Source organism: Narcine bancroftii, chromosome 2 (assembly GCF_036971445.1).
Source record: "Narcine bancroftii isolate sNarBan1 chromosome 2, sNarBan1.hap1, whole genome shotgun sequence".
Classification (NCBI taxonomy): Eukaryota; Metazoa; Chordata; class Chondrichthyes; order Torpediniformes; family Narcinidae; genus Narcine; species Narcine bancroftii.
The window spans coordinates 37,890,072-37,908,120 of NC_091470.1; the positions used below are offsets into that span (position 1 = coordinate 37,890,072).

The 18,049-nt window shown below is 38.9% G+C and overlaps 1 protein-coding gene across 3 annotated transcripts in view; it reads left to right on the top strand.

The window, feature by feature from the left end:
• The window catches only part of LOC138753395 (TOG array regulator of axonemal microtubules protein 1), an 87,982-nt gene that overhangs the window by 24,418 nt on the left and 45,515 nt on the right, over nucleotides 1–18,049 (top strand). For 2 of the 3 annotated variants that reach the window (XM_069916335.1, XM_069916336.1), the window contains exons 3-6: nucleotides 3,342–3,482; nucleotides 6,464–6,760; nucleotides 8,545–8,822; nucleotides 16,463–16,686. In XM_069916335.1, coding sequence (XP_069772436.1) covers nucleotides 3,342–3,482; nucleotides 6,464–6,760; nucleotides 8,545–8,822; nucleotides 16,463–16,686 — 940 coding nt within the window. The remainder of the gene's footprint in view (nucleotides 1–3,341; nucleotides 3,483–6,463; nucleotides 6,761–8,544; nucleotides 8,823–16,462; nucleotides 16,687–18,049) is intronic. The other variant, XM_069916337.1, reaches the window with a different exon arrangement.

Sequence of the window (18,049 nt, forward strand, 5' to 3'; positions counted from 1 at the left end):
CACCTCAGCATTCTCCATCTTAATGGTCTTAATGTGGATTTTTCCAGTTTCCGGTAGCCCACTCCCTGTTCTTCTCTCTTCTCCATCTGGATTCTATCCTCCAGCTCTCCATCCCATTCCCTCTCCATTCACAGAGCCATCCCCCATTGTTTGCTAGTTTTCTCCCTCCCTTCTCCACCTATCACCTCCCACTGTGGAAATATAACTCCTGCCCCTCCCTACCTCTCCTGCCCCACTATTTTCTCCATACCTTGATGAAGGCTCAAACCTGAAATGTTGGTAATCTATTTTTACCTTTCCTATATAAAGTGCCCTGTTTGACCTGCTGAGTTTCTCCAGCATTGTATTTTTAATTTTTGATAGTACCGTCAAATTACTCTTCACCCCTGCCCTCAAATTCATTTGGACATTTTCAATCCATTTCCCCATCAGGAAAGCCTTTCTAGAACACTAATCCAATGAATTCCCCTCCACAAACCCCTCTGCAAATACTCTCCCTTGCAGAACTTGTTCTTACCCAGAGCAGTTCCTTTTAACCCTTGCACTTCAAGTCAAAGGTAAGCTCGAGCTGTACCTGCCATTTTATTTCCTGCACACCAAATCTACTCTGGCACCACATTCTCAACTCTTTCTCCTCTACATCAATGACTGCATTGATGCTGCCTGCACCTGAGCAGAACTCATCAATTTAATTAACTTTGTCACTAACTGCTCTTGAATTCACTTGGACCACATCTGAGCACTTCACCCCAATCTCTTATCCCTTTTGCACAGCAATCCCATTTAATTGGCATGTGAACGACCTGTGTTTAAAGCCAGATCAGCTTATTCACACTGAATCAAGGAAATCTGGAATCTGGGTCAGTGCGACCTTTTACATAGCAACCCGGCATCCCAATGTAAAGGGAGGTAGAACCTTGAAGCATTACAGCGTCAGCATCCCGGAAAGCTGGGTAAGCGTTTTACATAGGAGCTGATGCAAAACACATCAACTCTGATACTACCTACCTTGGCAGCTAAGTACCGGAATGAAAATAATTGCCCCGCCCCCCCCACCCCACCCCATCCCGTGTTCATCGCGTTCACACAGGTAAGTGAAATGGTTAAAAGGCAGTTAATTCCCATCTTTCAAGGGCAGTGTAAAAGGGCCATCTGTCATTCTTTCCCCTTTTTTCACCCACTGACCTCTCTCCTTTAATATTGCTTGTGTTTCCTTTAATTTCTCAGTCTATTTTCCCATGGATGCTGCCTGACTGGCTGAATTCCTCCAAGTATGCTTTTTGACACTCCAGAAATCTCATTGAAGTTCCCTCATTTTCTTGCTGATTTATTTTCGCCCTATTTTGCTTTCAGTTCACATTTTAATTGTACTTGAAGACAAATAAAAACACCTCTCAATAAAATCAAAGTACATTGCTGCCAATTAAGTAATTTTGAAGTGTGGCTTCTTGTAAGAATGGATGTTTCAAAGTTGTGTAAAACAACATGTTGTCCAACTTGATTGTGAGCAATGGGTGAGGGTGGGTGGTGGTGGGAAGTCATCCTCTTAAGGATTTACTTAAGGAGCAGATTCCTTCAAATGCATTCAAAAACATTCAGTTTTTTGCTAAATTAATTGAAATATTGTCAGAGATATACAAATAGATATGCTAGGAAATGAAAATGCACTATTGCTTTAATTTGTTTCATTGCATATTGATGAAATGGAAAGCTTTGTAAAAGAAATTGACCACTGAACTAAGATTGACATTAGTTGCCTCCATCATATAAAGTCATTGTGATATATTGACAATAGCAGCACAAACATTCTGGGCAAGACTAGGCTTGATAGGGTACTGCATTATATGTATTATAGTTGGATTTACTGTCTTGCGGTAATTATAGTATTAATAGCTAACCTTGGCTTTGCACATTCCTGTATTTTTAAAGTACTCTTATATTGACTTTAATTGTCCATAATATTTCTGTAGAAGCATCACTGTAGGTTTATGTAGAGAAATTTAAAAATTTAAGCCATTACCAACTTCATTTAATAAAACATTTTCTGAAATTGGTGTTTTGCCTCATATGATGCCATGGAAGTAAAAGATTCATGTTCGTCAAAGAACATTTGTATAGCACTAAGATTTACCAAGGTATTGAACAGGACTGTTGTCAAACAAAAAAGTTAAATTTGTTAGAGCCATAAATAAAGTTTGCCAAAGAGCGTACAAGGAACTTATCAAAAGACACAGTTTCAGTTCCAAACAAAAATTATAGTTCAAGGTTCCTTTTATTATCAGGTAATAATATATTAAAGATATATGATGTACTTCAACTTTTGCCTGCTATAAGGCAGTCAAAGAGTCGCCATCAGAATTACCCTGCACCCCTTACAGTACGAGAGAAAGAGAGTCGCCTCAGAAATAGTCTGTCTGTTTCTCTATTGAATCATTTTGGCCATTCTAAATTCTAAAATGCTGATCAGTTGGCTGACTTTTTTTACAGGATGGTATCCAGCCCGACTGTGGTTGAAACTACACTCTCCCATGAAAGTGTAGAGCAATTTATTACATGGTTTTCTTGTGCTTTGTAAATGGTGTAAAAGCTTATGGAGTCAGGAGGTGAGTCATTCATTCTGGAATGCTCTTGTAGCCATGGTATTTGTTTGGCACATCTACTTAAGTTCTACTTGGTCATGAAATCTTTGGGATGTTGTCAAGTGGAAGTGGTTTGCCATTTTTCCTGGTTTTTGTTTTACATCTATTAGAAGTGAGTGCTGCTTTCCACATATTTTGTCTCAGGCCTAAATTCTATCCAAAACTTTGTACAAATGTACCTCTCATCCTTCATTAACTGAGTAGTTTAAGGAGTTTATTATTCTTTGATTATCTGCAAATGTCCTTGCATTTGTGATGGAGGGAAAGTTGATTTTGTTTTAGCTCTAGCATAATAAGACCATATGATATAGGAGCAGAAGTAGGCCATTCGGCCCAGTGAGTCCACATCATCATGAGCTGATCCATTCTCCCACTTGGCAATACAAAAAAAATAGGCTGGAGAAATCAGCATGTCACACAGCATCCAAAGGAAGTAAAAGGCAGTCCTGAGTCTTTCTTCATGAACATTTTACTTCCTATGGATGCTGTGTAACTTGTTGAGTTTCTCCAGCACTTTTTCACGTACTGAACTGGACCCAGCATCTGTAGATTTTCTTGTTTACTACCATTCATTATTGTATTATTTCAGCAAAATTTCCAAACCTATTGCTTACTACCTTCCAAATTTTCCAGCAGCATTGTCGATAGATAGAACAAAAAATGTTAGTTGCTGTATGTTACATTTCCTTTCCTGTATTGCAGGAATTGGTGAACCAATTCAGACTCATCCTGGAAGTAGGAGGATGCCTTTCAGTTCCCCCAGAATGGTAAATGCACAAAGTCTTAGTGTGGACTCTGACTTGCAGCTTTTGGGCATTGGAACTCATTTGCCACAAGACAAAGGTATCAGTCAGGTTTGAAATTTTGATCTTCAGTCATCTTTTCCTCAGGTGCCATGTGCTCTGCTCAGAGGTTCAATGCCAAATTCATCAATGATTTTCTTAATTTAGATATGAGAAGTGGTCAGAGTTTTCCAGGGTGTCATTGTAGTACTTTTAGGATTGTGGTGTTGTAAAAGAGAATTAATGTATAGGGCCAATTCTTTCTTGCACTTAATTGGAGGTTAGATAACTTGGAGATTGATCATGACCCCATGTAAGTGAAAAGTTCAAGTATGACCCAACAAAACAGTAGTTCTGATCCTCAGTGCAAAAGCATTCAAAAACACATACAGACAAATGATAAATAAGTGGAATGTATATTCATATATAAAAATAAATGAATAGTTTTAAATAGTAGAGACTCGAGGGTTTGTATGATTTTTTCCTCAGTCATTCAACCAAAGTGCACCGTCTTTTTTTTTGCACATTTCCTTCCATGACAGAAGTTAGGATTACCTTAATTCTGGACTGGCAGCAACATGGCTTGAGCTGTTTCCCACTTGTCATGTAGATTAGTTCTATTCCAGTAAGATGCTTGTTGAAGGTGTTAATTATGGTCAGTGTAGATTCTCTCTCATGCCAGTCTGAAGACTATTTGGGATCCTTGGCTTTCATCCTTGCTTCCATTTTTGGAGCAAGGCTAATGAGGAAAATACAGGAGATTAGACAGTGGTTCATTACAGCCTTGTTAAAAGCTGACAGGTACCAAAGTAAAGATTACAGATGTTGGCATGAGGTCTTGCTCATGACATTCTAGTGCAGGGGCCTCCAAAGTGGTTGATACCAACCCCTAGGAGTTGATGGAGAATCCAAGGGGTCGATGAAGTGAAGGGAGTCGAAGGGGGTTGATTAATGCTGGGATGGGGGTGGCGGGGGGGAGTGTCGATTGAACTTTTGTGGTTAAACCAGGGGCGTGACTTTGGAAAGTTGCACTATGGTGGGGTGGCCAACCTTTCACGAGAGTTGGCTTTCGTTGCTGTCATGTTATATTTGGCTTTGACCTTTTAATAGGTAGGGAGCAAACAGGAGGATAGACAGAGCAGAGAAGAAAGAGATTTGTGTCCAGCACCACCACCAACCTCCCTCCCCCATCTAACACTGCAACCATCCCCATTCAGTCTCACCACCACCCCATCCAGTCTCAGCACCACCCCGTCCAGTGATGCCGCCACCTCCTCATCCAGTGATGCCGCCACCTCCCCATCCAGTGATGCCGTCACCTCCCCCATCCAGTGATGCCGCTACCTCCCCCATCCAGTGATGCCGCCACCTCCCCATCCAGTGATGCCGCCACCACCCCCATCCAGTGATGCCGCCACCTCCCCCATCCAGTGATGCCGCCACCTCCCCCATCCAGTGATGCCGTCACCTCCCCATCCAGTGATGCCACCACCTCCCCCATCCAGTGATGCAGCTAACTCCCCATCCAGTGATGCCGCCACCTCCCCCACCCAGTGATGCCGCCACCTCCCCCACCCAGTGATGCCGCCACCTCCCCCACCCAGTGATGCCGCCACCTCCCCCATCCAGTGATGCCGCCACCACCCCCACCCAGTGATGCCGCCACCTCCCCCATCCAGTGATGCCGCCACCTCCCCCATCCAGTGATGCCGCCACCTCCCCCATCCAGTGATGCCGCCACCTCCCCCATCCAGTGATGCCGCCACCGGGGATTCCATGACTTGGGGTCTGAGGGATCAATGATTACTTGAAGGGGTCAGTGGCCTAAAAAGTTTGTGGGGCCCTGATCAAGTGAAACAGGATGTTGGTTCTGACATAACTGTATTCTAAGTATTTTGTCATGAGTGAGTTCCATTTGATTAGTTCTCCCTAATGCTTCCTTGACCATCACTCCTTGTCAGAGGATAGGTTTAGGAGGATCTGTTTGTCTTCTGATCTTCATGTTTGAGGTGGGGAGGAAAGAACCCTGGCCCCATGTTGCAAAGTAGAAATTCTACATGGCCACAACCAGAGCTTCCAAGATTGGGTTGAAGTTGAACATACTGAACACTGTGCAGGTTCTGTGTTAAAGTGAGCCAGATGGTCACAGGCATTCACAAATCCTATGGGTGGTTGCTGAGAATCTGGACCAGCCAATTTTGACAGTAAGGCTCACCCCATGAAAACCGCTTCTTTTCCAATTTGCCTTTCTGGAATAAGGTGTACTTCGTTCTTTTGAGCTGTCTGTTACAAATGTTCAGCTTTGCCTTTAGGACTCTCCTTTGGAAAGGATGGCTGTTTTATGGAGCCACCTTTTCCACCTGTTAAATTTTAAATGTCCAGGTGTGGTAGGATATCTAGAATTTTGATCCAGTCCACTGGTTTGTGATTCTTCATTGTCTGGTCCATGTTAATTTTGTTGTTTACCATGCCTATTATTACAATTAGAATTTTAAAAAAACATATACTTGTTTACAACGTTTTCTTCTACTTCCTCGTTGAGCCAAGGTTGATTTCTTGCTTTGATGATAATGGGGAAGTGATGGGCAGATGCATCTGTGGCAAGTACATTGGTAAAGTTAAGATTAGGTAGGTTTATCCTCACATTGATTTATATACCACTGATTGCAGGCCCAATTTGACAGCTATTTCCATGTCCATCAGATCTTGCCGAACTTGGGGTCAATCATTTTGCTTTTGGTGATGAACATTGAAGAAATCCAACCAGAGTCTATTTTGTGTACTTGCTAATTTCGGTGTTTCTTTCAAATATTGTTTAATTTAATGGCATCAAGTTAGTTGAGTGTGGATAACAGGTGGTAGCCAAGAGGATGTTTCCTGATTATAAAGTTATCAAATTCAATTGCCATTGCACTCTGAAATCCTCCTTTTATAATCTCCATATATTTTCATGACTTTCTTTCAATTCTGCTTGGAATCCTCTGTGAATTCAGCTTGATGTTTTCCTCAATTAAATCAATGTTGTACTTTTTGTTTTCACAGTTCATTCCAACTTGACTCTTTCCTGCAAGAACCGTGTCCTCCACAGCCCAATGACTATCGAAGCTGCGGCTTTTCCAGTTTCCAGCTCCAGCCAGAGTAATCATTATCTTCCATCTTTTCCATTGCCAACTGGAATTCGACTTACTCATATCTCTGCACTTGATGGGTCCTCAAAGAAATTGCAAGAACAGTGTGTTAATTTTTCAAACTCGTGGCCTACAAAACATTTTGAAGGAGTTTCTAAAACTAATTTGCGCAAATTAACTAATCCGTTATCTGAAGATTTTCTCACTTCTGGTAAATAATTTTGCATATTCAATTTGTATGTCTAGAAAATCATCAAGATGTTAGCATTTTGAAATGGTATGTTCTTCTCTCACCGACATTAAATTATAGAATTTTACAGCATTACATTTCTTGTTCAACTTATTGTACATGCACCTCTGCAAAAAGTAGGCAACTTCACATTTGTAGGAGCTTGCTTTTCATAAATTACCTGTCATTACAACAATGGCGGCATTTAAAAATATAACTAATAAATTACAATGCTCTTTGGGAACAGCCCAAGGCCATGACATGGGCTGTACAATCAAATTATTTTTAATAATTGTTGGGTTGCTTTTATGGTCAGTAGTGAACACTTGTTTTATAGCTGGCTTTGTTTTTTTTTAAACAAAAGTACCAAAGCAAATTCCTTTGGCAACCGTTCCAGCTGGTTTGGAAAGATCTTTACAGAAATTCCTAATTTGCACTATTTGTGCCAGATAATGATATCAGTTTCACTGCCATTACCATGCAATGGCTGGAATTAGCTTCTAACGTGTAGTAACATTGGAAATTAAAAATTCTACATAATATTCAATTTTTTAATGTCCCTAGGTTTTTAATCTTTTTTCATTTTCCAACTCATTTTAAATTATATTCTCTAATTCATTAAGTAATTCAAATAATTTTCTCATGTTCAGTCAACAGATTCAGATTTCAAATTCAGATTTATATGCAACATCACGTACAACCCTGAGATTCCTTTTCTTTCTATGGGCACAACTGAATTACCACTAATTGATAGTGCAAAAAAAATAAACTGGACACGAAGTAGTGACTCCTTGAGCATTTTATCAGCTAATAGTCACACAAAATAATTTATCTAGTTCATTTTTTACAAATATCTAAGCCGACAGAATATTTAGATTCCAATTATTCCATGCAATGTATTATCTAATTTTGAGAATAATTTTACGCTGTATTAGGATTATTTTAGTGCTCTTTATCATCAGAGATGATTTCAAGTGTGATACATGACAAAGCACTCTTTAATAGACCAGGTCTTGCAGACAAAGGGTGTTTGATTAGACACCATTTCCATATGTGTACTCTTAATTAAGAAAAGATGTATCACAGCTGAGAGATTCATATCTTGTCAATTTGCTTCACTGCTAGATTCCATATGGAATCTACGACTGGAGACCAGCCTCGCCAAGGCTCTTGAAATCTGCAGGTCAATCTTTTTGTAGATTCATTTTGGTTTTGATGGGCAATGAATTGTAAAGCCAAGAGAGTTGAAGGACTTTAATTTAAATGATTTTGGGTTAATTTTTTTTATTGTTTTGTGTGTATTTCAGAAATTCTTTTTCATGTCTTTTAAAGTTATTTACTTCAGTTTCAGAACTATTTAAATGATGGTTCTGAAACTGAATAACTTCAACAAAGGTGGGGAGGACAGTCAATGACTGTCCTCCTCTGATAATGATGGAATACTGCCATTGAAATCGTGCTACAAGTTACTTTGAGACAGCAGAATTTGTCCTTCACATTTTGACCAGGGCATTTGGCCTGCCCCTTCAAGATTTGGTCCAATGGTTATGAAGAATCCGACAAAGTTCCTATCTCATTGAAACCCCTGCATAAGGGAGTTGCAAACAATGTAAGTAGTTACAAGATTCCCTTTTTTTTTGCATTTCCTTGGGTTTACTTATCAGATATTGGAATCTTTTAGTTTGTGATACTTTTAAAGTTTGTGTTCACCATCTGGCAAAGCACGCATGCATGCATTTTTATTTAAATTTCTGATGATTATGCAGGAGACAGCTCGCAAGAAAATCATTCTCCTATATCACTCAAACCCGCACTCATACGGTCACCATCTTCTCGGAGAGATCTTAACACTACAAAGCCTGTTCCCCCCATTCCAAGAGGTACGAGTCCAATAGTTGAAGCAAATGTACCTGATTATGATAATAAAAAAGGAACACCTGGAACAGAATTTGAGGAGGTATGGGAGGAACAGAACATTGACAAAAATCTGAAATTGAATCTTTCCTCGTTGGATAACAATGAAGATGAAACAGACCATGAAGAGGTTAGTGAATGCTTATGTGGAAAAAAATTGTTTTCTAAAGACACATTTTACCGCTGAAAGCTGTAATCTGTGAAGCATGGAAGTTATTATTTACATTTACATTAACAATATATAGGGAGGAATTCTTTTGGCATTTATAAGCTAAATTGGCAAATATGTAAGACAAAATCAGATAATCTATTTTAATCCTTGTATGAGTTGAGAGACAAATGCTGAGCGTATTTATTGTATTCTTTAAGTCATGTATTTTTAATAAACACTTTAATTAGAACTTCTGCTTAATATTTTTCCAAAGAACTGAGTTACAGGAAAAAGTTAAACAAGTTAGGACTGTATTCCCTGGAACATAGAAAAATGAGGGAGATTTACTGGAGGTATACAAAATTACGAGGAGTATTGACATAGTAAATGCAAGTAGCCTTTTTCCACTAAGGTTAAATTAGATACAAACCAGAGGAAATCAGTTAAGGGTGAAAGGGAAAAAGTTTAAGGGGAACGAACTACCAGCTGAAGTGACGAATATAGGGTCAATTTTAACATTTAAGAAACATTTGAACATGATAGGAGGGGTAAGGGGAATATGGATTGGATGCAGGTCAGTGGGACTAGGCAGAATAATATTTCAGCACAGACTAGGAGAGTTGTAATGTCTGTGGTTCTAAATGCAATATATTATAAGGAGTATTAAAATATGTCATTTACAATCTCACAGGCCTTGAACTAACTGTCATTGGAATTATCAGCCATCAGTCAGTGCTCACATTAATACCACTGGATCATAAAGTTTAAAGTTCATGACCAATTCCAGATATTTGATGTCAAAGTCTATAGGGACGATTCAGAACTGTATTTATGTTATTGGCTGTTAGAGTTGATAGTTTTGAAACAGGACATTAAACCAAGATCAATCTGTCTTTCAATGGGAATTGTCATGAAAGAACTGTATAAACTACTAATTGGGACTCAGCTAAATAGGAATGGAATGAAAAGGAATGAACTGTCAGGACAAAAATAGGAAGCCCTAAACTCAAAGTAATTGAGCAGTATTAAAGAGGAATATTTTTTATACAAACATTGGAAAGGAAAAGGTTCCATTATTGTCATGTAAAACTTTCTTTTGGCTTGGCTTCGCGGACGAAGATTTATGGAGGGGGTAAAAAGTCCACGTCAGCTGCAGGCTCGTTTGTGGCTGACAAGTCCGATGCGGGACAGGCAGACACGATTGCAGCGGTTGCAGGGGAAAATTGGTGGGTTGGGGTTGGGTGTTGGGTTTTTCCTCCTTTGCCTTTTGTCAGTGAGGTAGGCTCTGCGGTCTTCTTCAAAGGAGGTTGCTGCCCGCCAAACTGTGAGGCGCCAAGATGCACGGTTTGAGGCGATATCAGCCCACTGGCGGTGGTCAATGTGGCAGGCACCAAGAGATTTCTTTAGGCAGTCCTTGTACCTCTTCTTTGGTGCACCTCTGTCACGGTGGCCAGTGGAGAGCTCGCCATACAACACGATCTTGGGAAGGCGATGGTCCTCCATTCTGGAGACGTGACCCATCCAGCGCAGCTGGATCTTCAGCAGCGTGGACTCGATGCTGTCGACCTCTGCCATCTCGAGTACTTCGACGTTAGGGATGTAAGCGCTCCAATGGATGTTGAGGATGGAGCGGAGACAACGCTGGTGGAAGCGTTCTAGGAGCCGTAGGTTGTGCCGGTAGAGGACCCATGATTCGGAGCCGAACAGGAGTGTGGGTATGACAACGGCTCTGTATACGCTTATCTTTGTGTGGTTTTTCAGTTGGTTGTTTTTCCAGACTCTTTTGTGTAGTCTTCCAAAGGCGCTATTTGCCTTGGCGAGTCTGTTGTCTATCTCATTGTCAATCCTTGCATCTGATGAAATGGTGCAGCCGAGATAGGTAAACTGGTTGACCGTTTTGAGTTTTGTGTGCCCGATGGAGATGTGGGGGGGCTGGTAATCATGGTGGGGAGCTGGCTGATGGAGGACCTCAGTTTTCTTCAGGCTGACTTCCAGGCCAAACATTTTGGCAGTTTCCGCAAAGCAGGACGTCAAGCGCTGAAGAGCTGGCTCTGAATGGGCAACTAAAGCGGCATCGTCTGCAAAGAGTAGTTCACGGACAAGTTTCTCTTGTGTCTTGGTGTGAGCTTGCAGGTGCCTCAGATTGAAGAGACTGCCATCCGTGCGGTACCGGATGTAAACAGCGTCTTCATTGTTGGGGTCTTTCATGGCTTGGTTCAGCATCATGCTGAAGAAGATTGAAAAGAGGGTTGGTGCCAGAACACAGCCTTGCTTCACGCCATTGTTAATGGAGAAGGGTTCAGAGAGCTCATTGCTGTATCTGACCCGACCTTGTTGGTTTTCGTGCAGTTGGATAATCATGTTGAGGAACTTTGGGGGACATCCGATGCGCTCTAGTATTTGCCAAAGCCCTTTCCTGCTCACGGTGTCGAAGGCTTTGGTGAAGTCAACAAAGGTGATGTAGAGTCCTTTGTTTTGTTCTCTGCATTTTTCTTGGAGCTGTCTGAGGGCAAAGACCATGTCAGTAGTTCCTCTGTTTGCGCGAAAGCCGCACTGTGATTCTGGGAGAATATTCTCGGCGACACTAGGTATTATTCTATTTAGTAGAATCCTAGCGAAGATTTTGCTTGCAATGCCTGCATGTAAAACTACATTTAGAATATAACATAGATGAAAATCTTTAACTTTATCGACTGTAAGGAAGACAGGGAGTCACCACTTTGTCCAGCACCCCTCACAGAAATGAGGCTCCAGTAAGGAATGAACTCACGACCCCTGGTTTACAAGACCAGTACTCAAACCACTGAGTTAACAGTGTATACAGAGCTTGCAGCCAGGGAAGTCGAGATAAAAATTGTCAAACTCTTTAAAACAACAATTACTCAAATGATATTTTAGTGATGTACGAGGGAATGGACCAGGAACTAGAAAGTGGAATTAAGCTTGAATAGCTGTTTGTTGCCTGTATGCACAAGATAAACTTAATAGTTGCCTCCGATGATGTAAAATTGAATAGTTCTTTTGAAGGAAAATGGGAGTCTTCCTGACTATTCTGGACAGCATTGATCTCTCAGCCAGTAACATTGTTCTTTAAAAGAGAGTGGTGTTTTTAAGAGTGTGCTGGGTGAAAATAATTTTTATGATGCCCGTGTCACAACAGTGACTATTCATCTTGCGTTCTTGGCTGTAAAGCCTTTTGGAATTTCTGAACTCAGGAAGGTGTAAGAATGAAGTTGGTACTCGTTTTGACTAGGTAAGATGATATCCTGTGCTATTGGCCACAGAAAGCAATGGCTCGTGATAAAGGGAAGAATGGGATGCGATGAAAGCATATTTAAGAGGACAAATTATAAGTTATACTTCTAAAATTAAGGATTACATGAAAGAATTGGTTCAATTAGATAAAGAGATAGCATGCTTAGAAAAAGACTTGCAAAGATGAACTTCCAAGGAAAATTGTAGAAGAATTGTAAGAAACTTCAGTATAACCCATTGCAAACATATAGAACAGAGAAAGCAATCATGAGAACTAATCTGATATTATGAGTAAGGTGAAAGGGCACATAACGTCCTTGCTTGGCAGTGGAAAACAGAACAAGTTTCATGAACAATTAATGCAATTAGAGTCAAAGGCAACACCCTATAAACCTCAAGAAATCCATGAAGCTTTTAAGCAATTTTACTCTGTTATATAAATCAGAGTTGCAGAGAGACAATAACAAAATAGATTTTTTGTCACAAAGATCATTGCAAAAATTTTAGATTGAAGAATTTTTTTACCAAAGTTGATAAATATGGATGAGACATGGTTTGTGAAAAATTGAAAATCTGCAGATAATAACATAACAATTACAGCATGGAAACAGGCCATTAGGCCTTTCCAGTCCGCACCGAACCAAACACCCCTTTCTAGTCCCACCTCCCTGCACAATGCCCATAACCCTCCATCTTCTTCTCATCCATATACCTGTCCAACCTTTTCTTAAATAATACAATTGACTCCGCCTCCACTATTTCTCCCGGAAGCTCATTCCACACGGCTACCACTCTCTGAGTAAAGAAGTTCCCCCTCATGTTACCTCTAAACCTCTGCCCCTTAATTCTTAACTCATGTCCTCTTGTTTTAATCTTTCCTCCTCTTAACGGAAATAGTCTATCCACATCCACTCTGTCTATCCCTTTCATAATCTTAAATACTTCTATCAAATCCCCTCTCAACTAGGTTGATTAGTATAATGCATCTAGCACAAAAGAGGGGAGATCTAAGCGTGGAAGTGACTTTGGATGCAGAAAAAGCCTTCGATAGATTAGAATGGGACTTTATGTTTAAGGTGTTTGAAAGATTTGGGATGGGACTGGTATTTGCAAATTGGGTTAGAGCTTTATATAATTAACCTATGGCAAAAGTCATTACAAATGGGCAGGTTTCAGCACCATTTCCGTTAACTAGATCTAATAGACAAGGATGTCCATTATCACCTGCTCTATCTATCTTAGCGATTGAACCACTTACAAAATTGATTTGATCTGATCCTGATATTAAAGGATTTAAAGTTAATCAAGAGGAATATAAAATTATTTATTTGCTGATGATTTTTTGATCTTCTTGACAGAACCAATAGGTTTGCAACATAAATTATATTTAAGACTGGAGGAGTATGGGAAAATATTGGGTTATAAAGTAAATTGGGATAAAAGTGAAATTATGCCCCTTACTATAGGGGATTATACTGTCAACAAGATACCCAATTTAAATGGCCAACGAATGGAATAAAATATTTAAGGATATGGGTAGATAATAAATAATTTATATTAATTGAATTATGTACCTTAAGAAAATTGCAGAAGATTTGAATAAATGGAAGATACTACCAATAACATTATTGGGTAGGGTTAATTGTGTTAAAATGAATTTATTTCCTAGAGTACAATATTTATTTCAAACATTACTGATAATGATACCGCAAAAGTTTTTTCAAGAATTAATTAAATATATATGAAAGTTTCTTTGGATGGGTAAGATGTCAAGAGTTTCTTACAACAAACTGACATGGAAGTTTGAGTTAGGAGATTTACAGCTACCAAATTTAAAAAATTACTATAAGGCAGCTCAAATTAAATTTTTGACTTTTTTTTTATGAGGGAGAAAAGCCAACATGGATTAAAATAGAAATTAATAAAATATGAGAGAAAATATTGGAAGACTTCATATAAATGGGAATTAAAATTAATGCCTGGGGAGAGGGAAGCATCTTTGTTGAAACATTTGATTAATATTTGGAAAGGTAAACAACAAAATAGGAACAAGGAGGGTTTTTTTTTCTCCCTAAAATGCCTTTGATACAGAATCGACTTGTTCCATTTTCAATGGATCTTCAATTTTTCAATATTTGGTCTCCGAAAGGAACTTGATATATAGAAGATTGTTATGAAGGAAGGAACTTAATGTCATTTGAACAATTAAAAAATAAATATGGGATACAAAATAATACATTTTTTTGTTATTATCAATTAAGGGCTTATTTAAGAGATAAATTGAGTCTAACAATGTTATTACCAAAATGTGGTGATGTGGAAATGCTGATACGTAATATATATATATATAAAGAAATTTACCTCAGCTATGTACGCTTTATTGGTGAAGGGGACATCCAAACAAGGGATACATCGGTCCAGACAGCGATTGGAGATGGATCTAGATATTAACATTGATGAACGAAATTGGTCAGATGTATGCCGAGATAGTATGACAAATACTATAAATGTTAAATATAGATTAGTTTAATATTTTCTACATCCATTATATCTCACACCACAGAAGTTAAATAGATTGAAATCAGACTTATCAGATCAGTGTTTTAGATGTGGCTAGAAGATGGGTACTTTTTTTTGCATTCTGCTTGGTCCTGTCCTAAAGTGAGATCTTTTTGGCAAAATTTGACAATTTTTTTAGAACAGGTTATAGGAAATAATTCCCACAAAACCCAATGTTATTTTTATTAGGTGATATTGAAGGATTAAGACCAAAATTGAAATTATGTATATGAATTTGTAATGATTGCCTTGGCAGTAGCAGGAAAATGTATAGCAGTAACATGAAAATCACATACCCATCTTGGTATGGAGCAATGGAATACAGAAATGTACAGCTGTGTTCCTCCTGATAAGATTACTTATTATCTGAGAAATAAATATAATGGGTTTTTTTTAAATTTGGCGCCAGTATTTATAAATTGAGGAAATTAATTTATTGATGTTTTCCCTAAGCTTCAAACCTCGTTAACTCCTTGGAAGTATTAAAAGATACAAATGATTAGAGCCGTGAGGTGAGGGGTGCCCATTGGCAACCAAGTTTCTATTCTTGTTTTCTTACCTTATCTTTCTTTTTCTATGCTTTTTGTTATTTTCATTTCTTTTATTTTATTGGGTTTTGTTTGAGGGGAGGAGGTTGGGGTTGTATACCATCATGTATAATGGATATGATACTAATATTTGACTACTGTATTCCGCATCTGGTTATGATGTATGGAAAAATTTTCAAAAAAAAGATAAAGGAAAGAAATAATGCTGTAACTGAGAAATCTAAATCAATAAAGAATGCTGAGAACACCCAGCAGATCCAGTAGCATTTCTAGTGAATTAAAAACACAGTTAATGTTATGGGTGGATAACTGCATCAGAACTGGCCAGTTCTGCGGGCTTTGCTCTTTTTAGTTCTGTTCCTTCCGTTTGATGTTGGAAGCTCGACCAGAGTTGGATTGGGATGAACAATTAAAGTGACAGGCAACTGGAAGTTCATGTTCACACTTGCAAACTGTCCAGGGGTATTATTGCAAAGCAGATACAAACTGACATTTGGTTTCTCCACTAAAGACCATATCATAAATCTTGAATGCAGTGTACTAAATTGCACATGAATTGCTGCTTCTTCTAGCAGAATCTTAGGGTCTCTGGATGGTGGGAAATAAAAAGGTAAAGGGGCAGATGTTGTATTTCCTTTGATTGCATGGGAAAGCAATGGCATTTATAAGAAAAGAAAATGAAGCCTCTCTGATGTTCTGAAGACTCCAGCATTGTCCATTTTTATTTAGCTTGCCTTTACCTTTCCTTCTTTGACCTTGTAAAAACCAAATCCCAATCTTCCAGTTCAAATGGAGATCCATGTATTCTTCTAGCATCTGTCCCAATGCAGAATCTCAACCCAAATTTTGTAGAATTCTTTTCTGTTCACAAAGGCCGTCTGGTCCACTGAATTTCTTCAGCATCTTGATTTTATTCCTGTAATGATATTCCTGCTGGAATAAATGCCCTCCAAAATTCACATCTGTCTGCCTTGGTGCAAGGAATGATTCTAATCATTGAAATGGTTTCCCCTTGACTTGTCCATTAATTTATTTTTACCTGCTCCTTGATGCCATGATTCTACTCACCGTTTTAAATTTAGCTCTTTGATCCATCTTTGGAACAAGGCTGGGATGAGGTATGGATCTGAGACATCCTCGCAAAGCCTTAAAAAAGCCATTGGCAAGCAGGTTAATGATGAGTAATTACTGAATGATGCTACTATCAATGATTTCTTCCTTCACATCAAATAACAGGCATATTCATATTTCTTACAGATGATGAGTGCGCTCAAGTCACTAAGGAACAGTGCTGCAAAGAAAAGGGCTAAGATGAACAATGGTGCATCTGATGTTGAGAGCCCAGATTCTGCACTTAAACTGGAACTTGGTTTGGATTCCACATCAAGTACTCCATCACCTTGTACAAGCTCTTACAGTGAATGTGATATTTACATCCAAGATTCTTTGATTTCTTCATTGCCTTGTAGCAAGAAAATAATGTGAGAAACTGGCATTATTCAGTATTATTGTTTTTCTGTTTGCTGAAAAAATACACACCCAAATCAACCAAAGATAGTGTATTTCAGTTTTCACAAAAAAAGCTGATATCTGAAACATTGCACAATGTTTTATTTAACCATTTCATTTTACCCTTAAACCATATCTTATTTTCTGTATTTCTTTATTACTTTTTGCTTTTCATGGTTGAAGATTTGGTGAAATTGCTGATACAACCTAGACTACTGTGAGATCCAGAAAGTTCTCCCTGATTCCTCCCCCAGCCAGCATTGTCTGCATTCTGAGATTTCCTATCCTTTGTGCATTCTTCTTATGCCTTGAAGTAGGGCTCAGGCCCAAAACATTGGCAATATATCTTTTTCTCCTATGATGTTGAAAGACCAGCTGAGTTCCTCCAACATTTTGCTGTGTTTTTGCTATTTTCCCCTACAACAGTCCCTTCTGACCTGACCATAAGAAGAAAGACTATAGGAGATTAAATAAAGTTGCCCTCCCCCATCACTGCTCTCTGCTGCTGTTCCCAATGTGGTCACCTTGATGAAGAACATCAAGGGGAGGGAAACCAAGCGTTGAAATGCCTTGGAGGACCTTGCCAGCGTATTTTTCCATCCTTTGAGCCCTTCTTCACAGGACCAATTTGCCTTTACCTGGGGGTGGGGAGGAGGCGGGGAGAACCTAATACATCTTCTGTCAGTTGCCACAGGGATACATTCACAACCCCACACTCTGCCACAGATTTATAGCCCACAATGGCATTCACCATATATTTTGAAGCAACTTTAGAAAAGCAGTTGCAAAAAAGATTAGCTCCAAAATTTATTGTTAGAACTGTAGAACTGACTTGTGATAAAGTTGATATATACCTTAACTTTGAAGTGTTGCAGATGAACGGATAAGTTGTAAGTAATTGTATTCCCTTTTGTAAATTAGTCTAAGAATTAATATGTATCCAGCATAAATGAGCAGTTAATATTTTAGCCTTTGGAAATCCAAAGTACAGACTTTTTTCCAAAGTGAGATAATTTTCCACTGGTTTATATGCCAATACAGCAATGCTGAATGGATCAGAGCTGATAGAAAAACTTTCTAGAGCATCCAATAGTGGAAACATTCTATTCTGTCATAACCTAATAGCACAATATATGCAACATTCTACCATTACCATCAAGACTGACTAATGTTTCATTTAGCCATTCTTAAAAAAGGTGGTACCAGTCTGGCAAAGTTAATAAGCAGTAAAAGTTGCAGCAATGCACTGAGCTAAAAGATTACACAACATGAAAATCAGATCAAAGTTCTGGAATAGATAAACATCATGGGAGAAGGAGATCCAAGAATGTCCAT